The 19340-nt window shown below is 35.9% G+C and overlaps 1 protein-coding gene across 4 annotated transcripts in view; it reads left to right on the forward strand.

Annotated features, from left to right (window-relative positions):
* The window catches only part of LOC135205618 (ubiquitin carboxyl-terminal hydrolase CYLD-like), a 271604-nt gene that overhangs the window by 174838 nt on the left and 77426 nt on the right, over positions 1 to 19340 (forward strand). For all 4 annotated transcript variants that reach the window (XM_064236410.1, XM_064236413.1, XM_064236412.1 and 1 more), the window contains 2 exons: positions 9019 to 9206; positions 9633 to 9741. In XM_064236410.1, the coding sequence (XP_064092480.1) occupies positions 9019 to 9206; positions 9633 to 9741 (297 nt within the window). The remainder of the gene's footprint in view (positions 1 to 9018; positions 9207 to 9632; positions 9742 to 19340) is intronic.

The raw sequence follows: 19340 nt of genomic DNA on the forward strand, positions 1-19340 counted from the left end.
AACTGTATTATGAGTACAGTGCAGAGCCGTGTACCCAGACTCCAATCTGGAAATGTCAGCTAAATGTCATCAAGCACAAAATATAAGATAAAATAAAACATGCAAGCACTAATTTAAAATCTTGCCTTCCCATCCTCAACAGATCTTAACTAGCAATAACCAATAGAGGCGTTGATATATCACTGATACATGCTCAACTGGTACCATTTAAACACGACCACTTGGGTTACTATGTATGCAGTTGGGCATGTGATTGCATACTGTTCCTGTACCAGTGTTGTTTATTATTGTATTCAGTGATGCTGTGTTTCCTGAGTACATAATGCTTCTTATTGTCCAATCTAAGGAAAACATGAGCAATCTGGGTATGAATATAGACCAACATCTCATTCAGCACAAAGTTACCCTCAAAGACATTTAAGCTGGTATACAATCTAACCTAACCTTCCCGTACCCAAGGGCACTGAGCTTTGACAGGGCCCCACAAACATTGAAGCATGAAAAAAATGCAATGTTAATCTTGCCTCACTTGAAGTAGCTACCTTCCTCAAAGTCTTTTGGTTCTAATCTTTTCCTTCTATGGCTGGACAAGAGAGGCTTTGGCCAATGAGCTGGTTGGACAAGATCACAAGGTAATGGATGGAAGGTTGGTTAAAGGGGGTGTGGAGCACACATTCTTGATTAAATCCAAGACTACCAGAAATCTACACTGACCTGCCTACAGCACTTTCTGGGTACCATGTCTCAGTGGGATGCGCCTTTGAGAAAGCGCCACTGCACTTCTATTAAGTTTTACGTGTGGGCGGCCTTATGCCCAAAGCGTAAGGGAAAAATGAAGGAAAATGTAGCGCTTATGACTTACCTTAAATAACTAAATGGAAGGGTCAAGGTCACCAAGGGAAACTCAGCTGATTACTCTAATTTACATTTATTTACAAGCAACATTGAATGGCCTGAGATAAAACCAAGGCATATAGCCACGAGGGGAGAGGCCGTGTACTGTCTGGAACACTTATCATTCCCAATATGAAAACTATGGCCAAAATCAACATCTGCTGCAATGCTGGTTTCCAAATTGATAATATCTAGCGGTAAGGAAGGGCTTGCAAGGAGGGAGAGCACGGACTCAGCAGGGTCAATCTGGAAATGAGTTCCCAGATTAAACACAACATAAAATAAAGACTTCTTGCACAATTGTCAGCTAAATGCACCATGTAGGGTGTTTATCTTTAATCACACACAAGGGGAGGAATTCTAGTGCTTAAATGAAATGCTCACTGAAGACTTGTTTATCTGGGACGATCACAAAAGGTAGCATGCGGCCGCTAGGCAGAAAAGGAACAAAGGGAGGTTCATTTGATATGTAGGAATTTGAATTGGAAAATGTGGGAGAGTTTATTTGACTCAGAGGAAAAGAACTGGCAATATGACTGTAACTCAAGACATACTTGGGTTCCTTATGGAGAGGATGGCGTCGGCTTTGTCCGAGTTCGGGGCGCGCCAGTTAGCGCCGTTGTTAGGCCTATGGGTTAGGCTGGCTCGGACGTCTGTCCGAGGTCAAGGACTGCACTGAACTGAGAGCGTTGTCGGGCGTGAATCCTGGGTGTGGGGGGGCAGCTTTTCCCCCCTGTTGGCAGGTCATCCTGGAAACAGACATACAGCCAGAGGAAGGTTCACAGGACAAGGGATCTCAAGAGTAGGCCTAAGAAGTACCTAGCTAGTACACACTCCCTTTGGGATACATCCCTAATGCTTAACCCTTAAACGCTGAAGCGGTAAAAAAAAAAATGTCTCCCGTGTGCCGGAGACGTTTCAGAGTAAGCGGAAAAAATATTTTTTTCAAAAAATCACAGCGCGCTTAGTTTTCAAGATTAAGAGTTCATTTTTGGCTCCTTTTTTTGTCATTGCCTGAAGTTTAGTATGCAACCATCAGAAATGAAAAAAATTATCATTATCATAAATAAATAATGCGATATATGATAGCGCAAAAACGAAATTTCATATATAATTGTATTTAAATCGCGCTGTGCGCATAACGGTTAAAGGTAACAAGTTACTTTTTTTAGTTGTAATGTACACTATATTACGATCATTTTGGTATATAACACATTGTAAAACGATAAAAGCAACACAGAGAAAATATTATCACAAAATAAAGCATGAATTCGTAACGCGCGTACGTAAACAAATATTTTTTTCAAAAATTCACCATAAATCTAAATATTGTCCTAGAGACTTCCAATTTCTTTCAAAATGAAGACAAATGATTGAATATTACTATACTGTAAGAATATTAGCTTACAAATGCAGTTTTTTACCATATCTGACGAGTTAAAGTTGACCGAATGTCGAATTATTTTTATATATTTTTTTTATATACAATTATTTCGGAAATAAGAAAAGCTACAACTTTTAAATATTTTTCGTTTTATTCTACATGAAATTGCGCACATTTTCATATATAAAACTCTATGAAATGCCTAATATGAAACGGAGCAAATATTCCAAGAATGGGACTCACGCATTTCGGAGATTTGTGGCGGAGAATCCGGGCGCGGAGGGAAGGAAAGTTTTTTTTTAAAAATTCACCATAAATTTAAATATTGTGCTAGAGACTTCGAATTTGTTTCACGATGAAGATAAATGACTGAATATTACTAGACTGTAAGAGTTTTATCTTACAATTGCGTTTTTCGACCATTTCGGTAGAGTCAAATTTGACCGAACGTGGTTTTTTTTCTATTTATCATGATTTATATGCAAATATTTCAAAAATGAGAAAAGCTACAACCTTCAACTATTTTTTGTTGTATTATACATGAAATTGCGCACATTTTCATATATAAAACATTATGTAACGGCTAATTTAAAATGGTGCAAACATTACCACAATCGCACGTATGATTTTTTCGGAAGAGTTACCGCGCGGACGTAAAGAATATGTTATTTTTTTCATAAATTCACCATAAATCGAAATATTGTGCTAGAGACTTCCAATTTGTTGGACAATGAAGGTAAATGCTTGAATATTACTAGAATATAGGCGTTTTAGCTTACAATTGCGTTTTTCTACCATTTCGGTAGAGTCAAAGTTGACCGAAGGTTGAAAATTTGTCACTTAACATTTTTTATATGAAAATATTTCAAAATTGATAAAAGCTTCAACCATGGGTTGTTTTTAGTCGTATTGTGCATGAAATTGCGCACATTTTCATATATAAAACTTTATGTAACAGCTAATTTAAAATGGTGCAAACATTACCACAATCGCATGTATGATTTTTTTCGGAAGAAAAAGTTTTTTCATAAATTCACCATAAATCGAAATATTGTGCTAGAGACTTCCAATTAGTTGAAAAATTAAGGTAAATGATTGAATATTACTAAAATATAAGAGTTTTAGCTTACAATTGCGTTTTTCGACCATTTCGGTAGAGTCAAAGTTGACCGAAGGTTGAAATTTTGGCACTTATCGTTATTTATATGAGAATATCTCAAAACTGATAAAAGCTACAATCATGAGTATTTTATTGTTGTATTCTACATAAAAATGCGCACATTTTCATATATAATACTCTATGTAACGGCTAATTTAAAATGGTAAAAAAATTATGTCAAAGTGACGAAATAATTTCCGAGATGTGTCACAGATACTTTTTAGTGCGGCAAGAAAGAAATTCGCGCTTGCGCGCCTGCGTAACGATTGTAAACAAAACAACACCATGATCCGTGAACTCCCAGCATCCCCCAAGGCGCGTGATTCAAGAGTTTTCGGCTGGTAGGCCTAAAAATATTTTTCCGCGAATTTTTAAAAAAACTTTTGTATGTCGACGTAAAATACGTCCAGTCGGCACCCGAGAGACAAAAAATGTCGACGTAAAATACGTCCAGTCGGCGTTTAAGGGTTAATGAGTTTTTATTCCCCCCCCCCCCCCCCAATCCAACCGGCACCGGACATGCCTAGGTCTGGGCCTGCTGTGAGTTTCCCGCCTAAAGTCAGCTGATGTTAGGGGTAAGATGGCTGCTCTTCTAGCAAATAATTGATTTACTAACTGCTGGGTAGACTAGGCGATATACAAATGTAAAATAGGTTATTATGTACTTTTGGATAGTCTGGAGTCGCAGTACTGCTGTTGTTTTAAAAGTATATTTACTAGTAATATCAGGAGCAGTTTTAGCTGTACAGTTGAGAGCAAATTAAAAGAAAGTCTCTTGTCTCAGTGATTCAAGCACCCAGCACCCATTAACCCAACAACCTTGATTATACTTCCTTTTGCCAAATTTGCTCTTGTCCACTTCAACCAAATGGCCAGGTTCATTGATCTTGTCTATATTAAAAATTTCTGAGTATACATCATAGCAGAAATTGTTCCAGTCGACAGGGGTACGTGAACCAAAATTGGCAAAATTCCCACTCAGAAATTCCTTGGGTCACTTTTTTGCAAAGAAGATAATTGGGAAATCTACCTGACTGAAATTTATATCTTTTAAAAGGAAGAGTCTTTTTGGCAATATTTTCTTCCAGTATTTTGAACTTGAGGAATGCCAAAACTACTCCACTGTGGATTGCTGTTGGACAGTAAGCTACCATCATGGATGTTGCTAAACTGTTCACACAAGATAAAGGAGCAACTTAGCATCCATTGTACCCCTGCTCAGTGGGGAGGCTTAATTCAAAAAGGATGTGTTGACTAAAAATATGGCCTACAGTCTTTGCTGAGGCTAATGCCAGAAGAAATGCAGTCTTTAGTACAGGCAGTCCCCAGTTATGGGGGGGCGGGGCCAGTTTCTGGTCTCAGCAGGGTGCTGATAAGCAAAAACTGCCATTAACTGAACTTGTTGATTTGTGGTCCTTATGGCGCCGATATCCGATTAACCCTCTTACGCCAGAGCGGTAAAAAAAAAATTGTCTCCCGTGTGCCGGAGGGGTTTCGGAGTGAGCGCGGAAGCGGAAAAAATATTTTTTTCAAAAAGTCACAGCGCGCTTAGTTTTCAAGATTAAGAGTTCATTTTTGGCACCTTTTTTTGTCATTGCCTGAAGTTTAGTATGAAACCATCAGAAATGAAAAAAATTATCATTATCATATATAAATAATGCGATATATGATAGCGCAAAAACGAAATTTCATATATAATTGTATTCAAATCGCGCTGTGCGCAAAACGGTTAAAGGTAACAAGTTACTTATTTTTTGTTGTAATGTACACTAAATTGCAATCATTTTGGTATATAACACATTGTAAAACGATAAAAGCAACACAGAGAAAATATTATCACAAAATAATGCATGAATTCGTAACGCGCGGACGTAAACAAATATTTTTTTTCAAAAATTCACCATAAATCTAAATATTGTCCTAGAGACTTCCAATTTCTTTCAAAATGAAGACAAATGATTGAATATTACTATACTGTAAGAGTATTAGCTTACAATTGCAGTTTTCGACCATATCTGACGAGTTAAAGTTGACCGAATGTCGAATTTTTTTATATATATATTTTTTATATGCAATTATTTCGGAAATAAGAAAAGCTACAACCTTCAAATATTTTTCCTTTTATTCTACATGAAATTGCACACATTATCATATATATAAAACTATGAAATGCCTAATATGAAATGGAGCAAATATTCCGAGAATTGGACGTACGTATTTCGGAGATTTGTGGCGGAGAATCCGCGCGCGGAGGGAAGGAAAGATTTTTTTTAAATTCACCATAAATCTAAATATTTTCCTAGAGCCTTCGAATTTGTTTCAAGATGAAGATAAATGACTGAATATTACTAGACTGTAAGATTTTTAGCTTACAATTGCGTTTTTCGACCATTTCGGTAGAGTCAAAGTTGACCAAACGTGGTTTTTTTTTCTATTTATCGTGATTTATATGCAAATATTTCAAAAATGAGAAAAGCTACAACCTTCAACTATTTTTTGTTGTATTCTACATGAAATTGCGCACATTTTCATATATAAAACTTTATGTAACGGCTAATTTAAAATGGTGCAAACATTACCACAATCGCACGTATGATTTTTTTGGAAGAGTTACCGCGCGGATGTAATGAAAATGTTTTTTTTTTTTCATAAATTCACCATAAATCGAAATATTGTGCTAGAGACTTCCAATGTGTTTCAAAATAAAGGTAAATGCTTGAATATTACTAGAATATAAGCGATTTAGCTCACAATTGCGTTTTTCGACCATTTCAGTAGAGTCAAAGTTGACCGAAGGTTGAAATTTTGGCAATTATCGTTATTTATATGAAAATATCTCAAAACTGATAAAAGCTACAACCATGGGTTGTTTTTAGTTGTATTGTGCATGAAATTGCACACATTTCCATATATAAAACTTTATATAACGGCTAATTTTAAAATGTGCAAACATTACCACAATCGCATGTATGATTTTTTTCGGAAGAGTTACCGCGCGGACGTAAGGAAAAAGTTTTTTCATAAATTCACCATAAATCGAAATATTGTGCTAGAGACTTCCAATTAGTTGCAAAATTAAGGTAAATGATTGAATATTACTAGAATATAAGCGTTTTAGCTTACAATTGCGTTTTTCGACCATTTCGGTAGAGTCAAAGTTGACCGAAGGTTGAAATTTGGGCAATTATCGTTATTTATATAAAAATATCTCAAAACTGATAAAAGCTACAATCATGAGTATTTTATTGTTGTATTCTACATAAAAATGCGCACATTTTTATATATAATACTTCATGTAGCGGCTAATTTACAATGGTACAAAAATTATGTCAAAGTGACGAAATAATTTCCGAGATGTGTCACAGATACTTTTTAGTGCGGCAAGAAAGAAATTCACGCTTGCGCGCCTGCGTATCGATTGTAAACAAAACAACACCTTGATCCGTGAACTCCCAGCATCCCCCAAGGCGCGTGATTCAAAATTTTGGCTGGTAGGTCTATAAATATTTTTCCGCGAATTTAAAAAAAAAACTTTTGTAAGTCGACGTAAAATACGTCCAGTCGGCACACGGGAGACAAAAAATGTCGACGTAAAATACGTCCAGTCGGCATAAGAGGGTTAATGGCGCCAATAACTGGTTAATGGTGCCTCTTTTAGGTATGTTATGGCGCCATAACTCTATTTTTTGGCCGGAATTCTTTGCATTATGGCGTCATAAATCGCTGATTTTATGGTGCTAGACAAGCATCATAAAACAGAGTCCGACAATAACCGGGGACTATAGAACCCTAATTTCTAAGGAGAATGATCAGGTGTGCCAAACCTCCAGTCAATTCAGGGTTCACATACCTCCCTCCAAGTGTGAGTCTATCTTAATGTTAAGACCAAAGGTTTGTTCTGTGTATGAAAAAATTACAAATTTTTTATTAATTTGTATTTTTCATAGCTAACAAACCTGTGGTCTTTGTATGACTGTTCACCTCTGGCCACCCCTCGCATGTTTTATCCATTTATCCTGGGTTGGAAGAAAACTATTGCGTCATTAGGTTCAAACGTGGTCTCCAACTCGCTTCCACCTCAACTATGTATTGGATGCCAGATGCCACAAATTCCTTGGATTTATCATTTTTGTTTTTATTGTTTTAACTGGTTTCCAGCTGGCACCAGAAGATTCATCCTTATGTTAAGACCTCAGGTTTATTAGTTATGAAAAATACAAATTAATTAAAAATTTGTCTTGTTCATATTGAAGGACTAAGAATTTGCATGCTTCTTTTAATTCATCCTCAAATGCATCATTATAATTTGAAAGTGTTTAGCCCCTACAGTCTTGATATATATTGTGATCAAGTTACTGTGTGAAGTGCAATAAAACTGAAAGCATGTGGTTCTCCCATTAAAAAGTTGTTTGAACAAAGACCTTTTCATAATAACCATCCTCCACCCTTCCCAACTAGTGCTAATTATCTTTGAATTGGTATATGTAAGGACTAGATTTCCTCCATAACTACAACTACCTCCTCCTTGGATCGACTGCCCATAAAGTCAGGACATGCACTCGTACTATTTGTAAAAAAAAAATATGCATACTCTTGAACATCATAAACAGCAGACAATAGAAAATATAAGATGTAAGAGTTCAAAGTATGCTACTTAAACTGACGATTCCAAATCCCTGACAGGCATGGAATTTGTGACCATTTCACCTAATAAAACAAATTGGTACGATTTACCAAATAATGGCTCAATTTTCACAAAAGAACTGAGTGCAGTAAGTTCAGCCTTAAAGATTATGTAAAGTATGACACTACAGAAATTTGTTATTATCAGTAACTCAAGATTGTATAAAACAGGTTCTTGAAAACATGGTGCCACAGAAACGGGTTACTTTCAGTGAGTCAAGAAGTGCTGTTGAAGCTCTTCAGAAGTGTTCTCTAAAAAAATGTTTATCATACAGCAAATTATATTTACATTCCACAAATTATATGAAGCTGAAGTAAATGTTGAAATATGTTGGAGCCCTGCAATTGATGGCATGAAGAAAAATGAGGATAATGCTGAACAGACAAAGCTTCAGGTACTATGGCCAGATCAAAAATAGCCATCCTAGTCAGTGTTTAACGTCTCCAAAACATATCATGTTTAGTGAATGGGCAGTTATAAGTTATAGTGAACTGAGAAAAAATTAAAGCAGATCATATCTGTGGTTGAAATATGGCTTCTTCACCTTATTTAAGTCTACGAAGTTCAACAACCTTGAATAAAATGTTTTGGATAGTTTCCAGTTTATACAATTATCAAATTTTTAAAAAATTGCAAGTTGTTAAATACAGTATAATCCAAATTCTGTCATTAAAAATTAATCTATTTGGTCAGGTAAGGTAGGTTGATATGGTGGTACAATAAGTTTGCTCACTTGAAAATATTCTGTTGTGCAATGAGAAACAGGAATCTATAAAAGGAATGGTAAGAACAAATGTTATACTGCACTTCTAATACTTTGTTGGTTTTATCATTGGCTTTCTTCTTTTTTTCAATATACTATGCAAGAATTAGGATGAACTTGTATTTATTTTGCAGATCCAGAAGAATTCCTCCATTCCCTCTTGGCACAAATTCTACAGGCTGAGCCATTCCTACAGCTGTCCTCAGGTCAAGAAGCTTACCATTACCAGTTGTTTGTTGACAAAGATGAAAAACTAAACCTACCATCTGTGCAGACTTTGTTTGACCAGTCGTTTCTTACCTCAGATATCAAGTTAAAACAAGTAAGTGCAGCTGAAAAATTTGTCCTGTAAACAATAGCCAAGAAGTATCCTGAATGGTAGTTACTGTAATCTTAGATGTTTAGTCAGGTTATGTATTATCCCAACATAAATCACATTTCTAAACACAAGGGTTTGCTTGATGGATTTGAAAAAGGAGCAAGATAAAGCTGCAGAAGCAAGGTAGGAGGATACAAAAGGAATGATTAGAGGAAAAAAGTAAATTAAACTGGGGCTGAAGGAATGCTGCAAAGAATCTTACAACTTTTTACAGTACTACAAGTATATCTCATAAGTAATATTGAAAGTTGTTCCTCTATTGAATGAGGGTTAAAAAATTCCAATTCAGTGGTGGTGATGCGAGATATATAGATTTTGTAAAATGATGGTGAAAGGTTACCATGAATTTTTCATTTTTTATTTTTGTAGGTTCCGTCCTGCTTGATCATCCAGATGCCTCGTTTTGGAAAAGATTATAAGATGTACCCAAGAATCCTGCCGTCCATGGTGCTTGATGTAACAGATGTTATTGAGGATTGTGAGTATTTTATATTTAACAACTAATTTGCGGGAATTTGTGCTATTTACAGTTCCAACATATGTGTCGTGTACAAATCATATGAATTTCCTTTCTGAAATTACTGTACCAGAGAGAGAGAGCTTATTTTGGTTGTGATAGCCTGGGGACATTTTAGTTAGTTGGATTCACCAAATTCTGTTGATATGTAATCGAGTAAACAATATTTGTTCATATGCGGAACAAACCATTGGTTGTTGTCAGTCAAGGACGTGAAACTGTCGTCGATCATGTTTCTCATCTTGCTTCTTTGTCCGTGCGTGATGGAAGAGACCACCTTTCTCCTTTGACCAAGAAGCCTAGGTATTCTTCATCTCGTGTTCCCAGGAGGTCCTACATTCGTCATTCACCTTCCAGAGTCAAGGGTCGTGACTCTTCTAGGCAGAGTACAATCTTTGCCCAGACGTTCACAGGTGTGTCATTCAACATCACATGACCGTGGAAGTGGTTTGCCACACGACTGTGTACATGATTTGTCGCATGGCTGCATGTGTGGTTCTCCCTTGTCAAAGATGAATTCAAGATCTTTTTCATCGTTCACGCATACTCCTTCTGGTGGAAGAGATGATATCCGGCCTTCAAGAACGAGGCCGCCAGTGGCTACAGGAAAAGATGGAGATCTTTCTCGGCCCTCTTCTTTGCGTCGTCGATCTCCGATGCTGGATCCAGAGGAGGGGAAGAGTCAGGAGTTTCTGTCTTCTTTCATTGAGGTTATTGATCTCCTTCGTGAGTTCAATAATCTTTCAGGTAAGACTCAGACTCCATCTTCCATGACTCCTATGGGCATAGAGGCCTTACTCAGCCTGAGGAGGGATGTTTGTTCGCAAAGTGATGTGCAGGATGGTTGCTGCAGCTGAGAAAAAAAGAGTGCCCTTTCTTATGCACTTATGCTGCAACTGAGGAATGAATATCCTAAACCCTTCAAAGACATGTGCCATTTCTTGGTCCTTTTCACCACAGTGCTCATTTATGTCTGCCATTTATAAATGGGTTGTTGGTTCTGGCTTCTCTGACTTACTGGTTGCTGCACACGTCATTGCTGAATGTTCAGTAGAGAAGGCACTGTGTGGGAAACACTACAAACGTATCATCAGATGTCTTCAGTTGATATATGAAGCTCTTGAGTCGACGGATGTAAAGAAAAAGCATGCAGGATAGTGTGTCCCTCTCTAAAAATACAAAGGAGAAGATTGCTACACTTCAGGAATCCTCCACAACTCCAGAGCAGAAGCAGCAAATCTACTCAGAGTTGGAATCTCACCCAGACATTGTGTTCTTTGTGGAACAAGTATTCCAGAGCATCGAGTCATCTAACACTTCCATGGTCAAGTATTGGTTGAGTTACATGTCCATGGTAGAAGTTCTGATGCTGAATATCCATGCAATGAAAACAAGGAACTGGGATGAATTCAAGGCTTCATTGCAAATGATGATGCCATGGATCTATGTCAACAACAATGACTGGTATTCTTGCTGGGTTGTGGAATTCTGGCTTGAAGTAAGTAGTCCTCCCAAGGAAAAGGCCGGATACCTACAAGAAGGATTGTTTGCAAAATCGATGACTGGCAGGTCATATTCATGTTTGCTGCTAGACCTGTGGACTGAAGTAATGAACAAAGGTTCCAAGATGAAGACTGGCTGGTTGAAAATTCTGAGGAATGAGAAGATGCTGTTAACTACTACGAGGAACATGAACTCAGTCAAGAGATTAAGGGGGCCGGCCGGAACCCGTATATATGGGGGTATAGGGCGAAAAATTTAGTCAAAACTCCTCTTACTTTCGTAGTTACAGGGTAATTAGTAAATGTAACTCAATAAGCCAAAAACATCGATCTGTACAAGAAAATGCAATATTTCGTCTGTTATCGTAAATTTTGATAATTATTGTCAAAGAAATTGTGACCAATGGCATCTGTAGAGATTCCATGAGTCGCAGAAGGGAAGTCAGTCAGCTACCAAGTAACTAACCACGCTTCAGTGCGAGCGCAAACCCCAAGTAGTCTACACGTTCGAGTTTCACCGCTGACATTCGCTTGCTTTTACGTATGTTTATCTTTGTTTCGGCAAGAATTTCATCAAGCAAAACATCTCGCTAACATACAGACGAAGAAAATTTGCTCTAATATGATTACAGAATATCATAATATATGCGATTTTAGCGCAGTTAGTGAAGAGAGAGAGGGAGGGTTGTGTAGTAAGTAACGCCTCCGTCTTGCCTGACGCACGTCACACTGTGCCCCAGGCTACGATCTTTGAGCAAAGGTATCTTCATTTATGATAAATAACATAGTTTTGGTTTATTAATAGCCAAAAAGGAATATGGAAGTCGTAATAATCATGATTTATTAACATTGTCTTTGTAAATAGAGAGTACACCTTCAAGTTTCACCTCTGACATTCTCTTGCATTTAAGTTTGTTTATCTTTGTTTCGGCAAGAATTTCATCATGCCAAAGATGAAAATACAATGAAAACATCTCGCTAACATACAGAAGAAGAGTTAGTGAAGGAGAGAGAGAGAGAGTTGCGTAGGAAGGAGTACTCTCAAGAAGTTTGCATGACTTGGTTGAACACGAACAGTCACTGTTGCACATGAGGCTGAACGTAATGATTAAGTTTGTGACTCCGGAGCAAGTGACTCAGATAGTGACCGAGCATTTAAGAGTATCCAAGAAAACTAAAGAACTTAATTAAGTTGTCTATAAAGGTATGGATGCAGTAACTACCTCAAGATCAACTCCAGGATTGATAAACCAACCATTGCCTTTTGAAATTAATGGTAGTTGAGTCACTAGTAATTTTAGGATAGCCTCTTGAGACATCAAAAACCTCACTCTCACACAAAATAGTGTTAACTTGGTAATCAGACACATGCGCAAGTTTTTAAAACTTCACGACATATGGTAATTTCAGAAAATCTTTCACAAAAGGAAGAGTTCCAGAGGGATACTCCACTAGAGGAAATAGATCCTGAAATCAGTTCATCAATGGCCATGACATAATTACTAGGAACATCTTTGATTTCAGGGATCCTTCAAACCTGTTAAGTAACTCTCCAACAATTGCAAAAGAATGAAAGATATAAGTATTTAGAACTGACTAATCCTACAGAAAAACATCTACTGAACTAGTCTGAGGATCTTGGAGGGGGAAGCAGTAGACAGGTAACCTCTTGTTCTCAGTTGTCATCAAGAGGTTTATAATCAGAAATCATTAGTTTCTAAAGAGACTGACATAATAATTCAGATATCATTCTGTTAGGTTATTTCTGCTCACTTGCTCTGCTTTGCTATCAATATATATTGTGACAAAGTGGCCTAGAGTATCTGGTTCTGGACACCATTAATTCTTGGGGCATGAAGTAGCCAAAGATCTGTGTCTGGACACCATTAATATTTGTTAACCAAAATTGCCAAGTATCTGGTTATTTCACTTACCATTTGTACTTGTTAGCACAAGAGACCCTTTTATTCCTGGGTCTGGGACACCCTTTGTACTTAGGGCACAGTTTGTTTAAGTACCTGGTTATTACTTACCTCACTACAGCCAGACACCTGACCCTTCATCACAAATACTAAACGACTGAATACTCTAAAGGTAATAGTGATCCCTTATAGAACTGAACAGTCAAGAAAACAATCAGTCTAAGTTCATTAAAATAGATGTGAGGTAATCTTAATTAAGGGCATCACTCCTTCTATAATTTCAAATCTAAGTATATCTTTGATTCTAATTCATTTGAGGGAAACGGCACAATTACCACTCTATATTTCTACCTAGACAAAAAAATAAAATATAATACTGGTGGTTAAATTAAATACTCATATAAATTTTAAATACAAAAATTTATTTCTAAATTCAAAATTTATAAGTGAAATTCACAATCTCAGGGAAATTGTTATTACTTGAAAACAAAAGTTTAACCCTCTTACGCCAACTGGACGTATTTTACGTCGACATTTTTTGTCTCCCGTGTGCCGACTAGACGTATTTTACGTCTACTTACAAAAGTTTTTTTTTAAATTTGCGGAAAAATACTTATAGACCTACCAGCCTAAAACTTTTGAATCACGCACCTTGGGGGATGCTGGGAGTTCACGGATCAAGGTGTTGTTTTGTTTACAATCGTTACGCAGGCGCGCAAGCGCAAATTTCTTTCTTTCCGCACTAAAAAGTATCTGTGACACATCTCGGAAATTATTTCATCACTTTGACATAATTTTTGTACCATTGTAAATTATGCCATTACATGAAGTATTATATATGAAAACGTGCGCATTTTTATGTAGAATACAACAATAAAATACTCATGATTGTAGCTTTTATCAGTTTTGAGATATTTTCATATAAATAACAATAATTGCCAAAATTTCAACCTTCGGTCAACTTTGACTCTACCGAAATGGTCGAAAAATGCAATTGTAAGCTAAAACGCTTATATTCTAGTAATATTCAATCATTTACCTTAATTTTGCAACTAATTGGAAGTCTCTAGCACAATATTTCGATTTATGGTGAATTTATGAAAAAAATAACATTTTCTTTACATCCGCACGGTAACTCTTCCGAAAAAATCATACGTGCGATTGTGGTAATGTTTGCACCATTTTAAATTAGCCGTTACATAAAGTTTTATATATGAAAATGTGCGCAATTTCATGTAGAATACAACAAAAAATAGTTGAAGGTTGTAGCTTTTCTCATTTTTGAAATATTTGCATATAAATCACGATAAATAGAAAAAAAACCATGTTCGGTCAAATTTGACTCTACCGAAATAGTCAAAAACGCAATTGTAAGCTAAAACTCTTACAGTCTAGTAATATTCAGTCATTTATCTTCATCTTGAAACAAACTCAAAGTCTCTAGCAAAGTATTTAGATTTATGGTGAATTTTTAAAAAAATCTTTCCTTCCCTCCGCGCGCGGATTCTCCACCACAAATCTCCGAAATACGTACGTCCCATTCTCGGAATATATATATATGAAAATGTGCGCAATTTTATGTAGAATAAAACTAAAAATATTTGAAGGTTGTAGCTTTTCTTATTTCCGAAATAATTGCATATAAAAAATATATATATAAAAAAATTTGACATTCGGTCAACTTTAACTCGTCAGATATGGTCAAAAACTGCAATTGTAAGCTAATACTCTTACAGTATAGTAATATTCAATCATTTGTCTTCATTTTGAAAGAAATTGGAAGTCTCTAGGACAATATTTAGATTTATGGTGAATTTTTGAAAAAAATATTTGTTTACGTCCGCGAGTTACGAATTCATGCATTATTTTGTGATAATATTTTCTCTGTGTTCCTTTTATCGCTTTACAATGTGTTATATACCAAAATGATTGCAATTTAGTGTACATTACAACAAAAAAAAAGTAACTTGTTACCTTTAACCGTTTTGCGTACAGCGCGATTTGAATACAATTATATATGAAATTTCGTTTTTGCGCTATCATATATCGCATTATTTATATATGATAATGATAATTTTTTTCATTTCTATGGTTGCATACTAAACTTCAGGCAATGACAAAAAAAGGAGCCAAAAATGAACTCTTAATCTTAAAAACTAAGTGCGCTGGGATTTTTTGAAAAAAATATTTTTTCCGCTTCCGCGCTCACTCCGAAACCCCTCCGGCACACGGGAGACAATTTTTTATTTACCGCTCTGGCGTAAGAGGGTTAATTAATTCTTGAATTAATTATTAAGCAAAATTAAATCAAAGTTTATCAAGAAAATTAATTTAATTAAATCATAAAGCAATAATTAAATTTGAAATGAAATATAATTAAATACAAATTAATTTGCAAGTGTTAGATTCAAACAATTACACAATAGAATATTATTCAAACTAATTAAACAAAATAAAGACAATGCAAAAAAAAACATATTGCATAATATGAAAACAATTAAAGCATTGACAGTACAAACATTAAGCATATAAAATGAACATGTCAAAAGAACAAAGCAAAAGAAAAATGTATTGAAAATGATAATTTTATCCAATGGTAAAATAAAACCTCGAAGTGCACTTCAAAACATTTGTAAAATATCTGTATACGCAGCTGCAGCTTCTCACTCAAGAGAAAGGCCTGTTACACACTTTTACACTTTCGTGGGCGCCTTCACAAAACCAATAGAAATAATACTATATTCAGATTCCACAAACAACACATATTTTACTAAGAATTATATGAGTGACCTCAAATACAAATGTAAGTTACATTATTACGTTAATGAAACACTCGCAAACGAGCGAGCGCGAGAGAGAGAGAGCTTTGAGAGAGAGAAAGAGAGAGAGATCCTATCCCTCACGCCAGCGGCTAGGTCTCGGAATCGAATGAAGCGTTCTCTATCCCATAAGCGTATGGGCAATTAGCATCTAGTTCAAGACGAAAACATATTACGTCATCTCTCTACGTTAAACATGAATAACATCATTGTAGGGAAGGTTCTCGAAGCTCAATGCGGCCTGGGAGGTCCCTGCACGTGTAGTTACAGGCTAGATTGGGACGATAAAAAAAATTAGCTTAGATAAGGTCTTCTCAAGAAGTGAAAAACAACCCTCTCCAGAGGCTTAAATATAAGCGCTTACTCTTTCTCTCTGTCTTACGTATGTTTCAAAATAGAAAGTTACTCTACTTAACACATGTTATCTTTAAATTTGGGAATCTGAACACAAAAACATACATTTCATAACATGATACACAGGTTCTGAGGTGAATTAATCATATTACCAAAATTATAATTGCATTACCAAAACAACTTATATATAATATATATAACATATATAATATATAATATATCATATATATAGATATATATATATATATATTTATATATATATATATATATATATGATATTATTAATTATATATAAATTAATATATATTATATGTATATATATATATTATATATATTAGCATTAAATATATTATATAGATATATATATATATATATATATATATATATATATATATTTATTTATTTATTTATTCTAGCAAAGAAATTGCTTTCAATTCTACGTAATATAACTTTATCTCGGGGAATGTTTTTCAGCCTTTTGAGTATCAGACTAAGACCCTCCTCATTTATGTGAATGTGCATAGCACAAGTAATCTCCACTAGAGTCGACTTTGGTTACAATGCAGATGAGTTTTTGAGACACTAGAATAGTAGGTAGACCATTTGCAACTTCATTTAGTCTCTCATGAGAAATAAGAACCCAGACCTATTGTTCTTTAAGACACCTGAGTGAAGGTCTTTGGCATCTTTACACAAGATCTAGAAGCAGAACGAAGTGAGAGCCTTTCTTGAATCTTCTAAACCACAACTGTGAGGTTCTGGACCCTACCCCACTTCGGCTCCCGGCTATTTTTTATCTGCTCCTCTGCTCTCTTTTTGCCTTCTGGAAGGTTCTTCAAAGGAAATTGTCCCACCTACCATAGGCAGAAAATTTGCTACTGTCCTGCCTGGTAGTGGTCCTTATTAGTTGAAGATTATCTACCTCTGTCCCTTGGGTGTGATTAATTAACTTAATTCCTCCCCTTTTGGGTGGAACTAATGTCATCACCAGAAATGTTGAGTTTCCAGCAAAAAATCATAAGGCCAGGTCACTGGTGAGAATTTTAATGGGCCCGCTTAGATTAGAACTTTGCACGTGTTATGGCTATTGTTGAAGACTCTTCCTGTGACTAATTCTCTCTCTCGCTGTCTCGTTTGTCTGGCTATCATTTGTCTGGCTATCATTTGTCTATTAATGGTTCTCTCTCATTTTTTTCTTTTATACTTACACTATTCTTAACTGACATTCTTCTATATATCATTACAGCTTCACAACTGTAATCTTGATATCTTTGCCATCTGAAAGAACTTTAAACAGTTTTAACATACGTGTATATATAGATATATGATATATATATATATATATATATATAATATATGATATATATATAGATATATATATATATATATATATATATATAGGTATATATATATATAATATATATATATATATTATATATATATGTATATATATATATATATATAATATATAAATATATATATATATATATAATATATATATATATATATAATATATATATATATATATATATATATATATATATATATAATATATATATATATATATGATATACTAGGTATATTATAGATATATATATATATATATATATATATATATATATAATATATATATATATATATATATATATATATAATATTTATATATATATATATATATTATATATAATATATATATATATATATACAGTAGTACCTTGAGATACGAAAGGCTCAACTTACGAAAAATCCACAATGCGAAAAATTTTACTGCTCTACATACAAAAAGTTTTCAAGATACGAAAGGTTTCTGAAAGTCCGAGATTCTGCCCTGATAACAATTTTGAAACTCGCGCCCGCACGCCGCCATCTTAGTGCTAGTAGACTCGCCACCATCCTCCTGCTCTCCCATTGGTTCCTGATGCTAGCCAAGCCATGAGATCCTTCTCTCTGATTGGACAGCATCCCTCACATCATCATGCATCTTCTATACGTACGCGCTGGCGTCCCTTAGCTCGGCCACTCCGCACCGAAACTTTACCGTACGCAATCGGCATTCGTTCGCTCCAACGATTTCGTTTAGTAACGTAAATTCGTTAGTGATTTCGTTGCAGTACATATTATCGCGTTGTGCGAAGACTGTATTATTACGTATTTGTGGAACTTTACGTAAATTAACGTAGTCATGGGTCCCAAGAAAGTTGAAATTCACGGAAAGAAGCGCATGCTGTCTCTGGAGACAAAGATGGAGATCATAAAGAAGTACGAAGCTGGTATGCGATTGAGTGTGATCGCAAAGGAATACGGCCGTAATCCGTCGACAATAGGCACCATCCTTAAACAGAAGGATGCCATCAAAGCAACTACACTGGATAAAAGACAAAGAAATCGCTGGCGATACAGTAACAGAGACAGCAATCGCTCACAAGGCCAGTGCTATTTTCGGCGATTTGATTGCGCAGGCGGAAGACGACGGAGGGGAAGGGACTTCAACGCCAACCCCAGAGTTCAAGGCTTCGCATGGCTGGTTCGAGAAATTTCGTAAACGGACTGGCATCCATTCAGTGGTGCGTCATGGGGAGGCTGCCAGCTCAGACACGAAAGCGGCCGAAGCCTTTAAAAAGACGTTCGACGAGATGATGACCAAGGAAGGCTACAGTTCTCAGCAAGTCTTCAACTGTGATGAGACTGGCCTTTTTTGGAAAAAAATGCCTCGTCGGACATACATCACGGAGGAAGAGAAGAAGCTACCCGGGCATAAGCCTATGAAAGACAGGCTTACGCTCGCACTTTGTTCGAACGCCAGTGGGGATTGCAAGGTGAAGCCCTTACTGGTGTATCACTCCGAGACTCCTCGAGCCTTCAAGGCCACAAAGTGTTGAAGGAGAAGCTTCCAGTGATGTGGAGGGCTAATGCAAAAGCCTGGGTAACGAGGCTTTTGTTACACGGAGGGGTGGGTAAATCTG

Source organism: Macrobrachium nipponense, chromosome 24 (genome assembly GCF_015104395.2).
Source record: "Macrobrachium nipponense isolate FS-2020 chromosome 24, ASM1510439v2, whole genome shotgun sequence".
Taxonomy (NCBI): Eukaryota; Metazoa; Arthropoda; class Malacostraca; order Decapoda; family Palaemonidae; genus Macrobrachium; species Macrobrachium nipponense.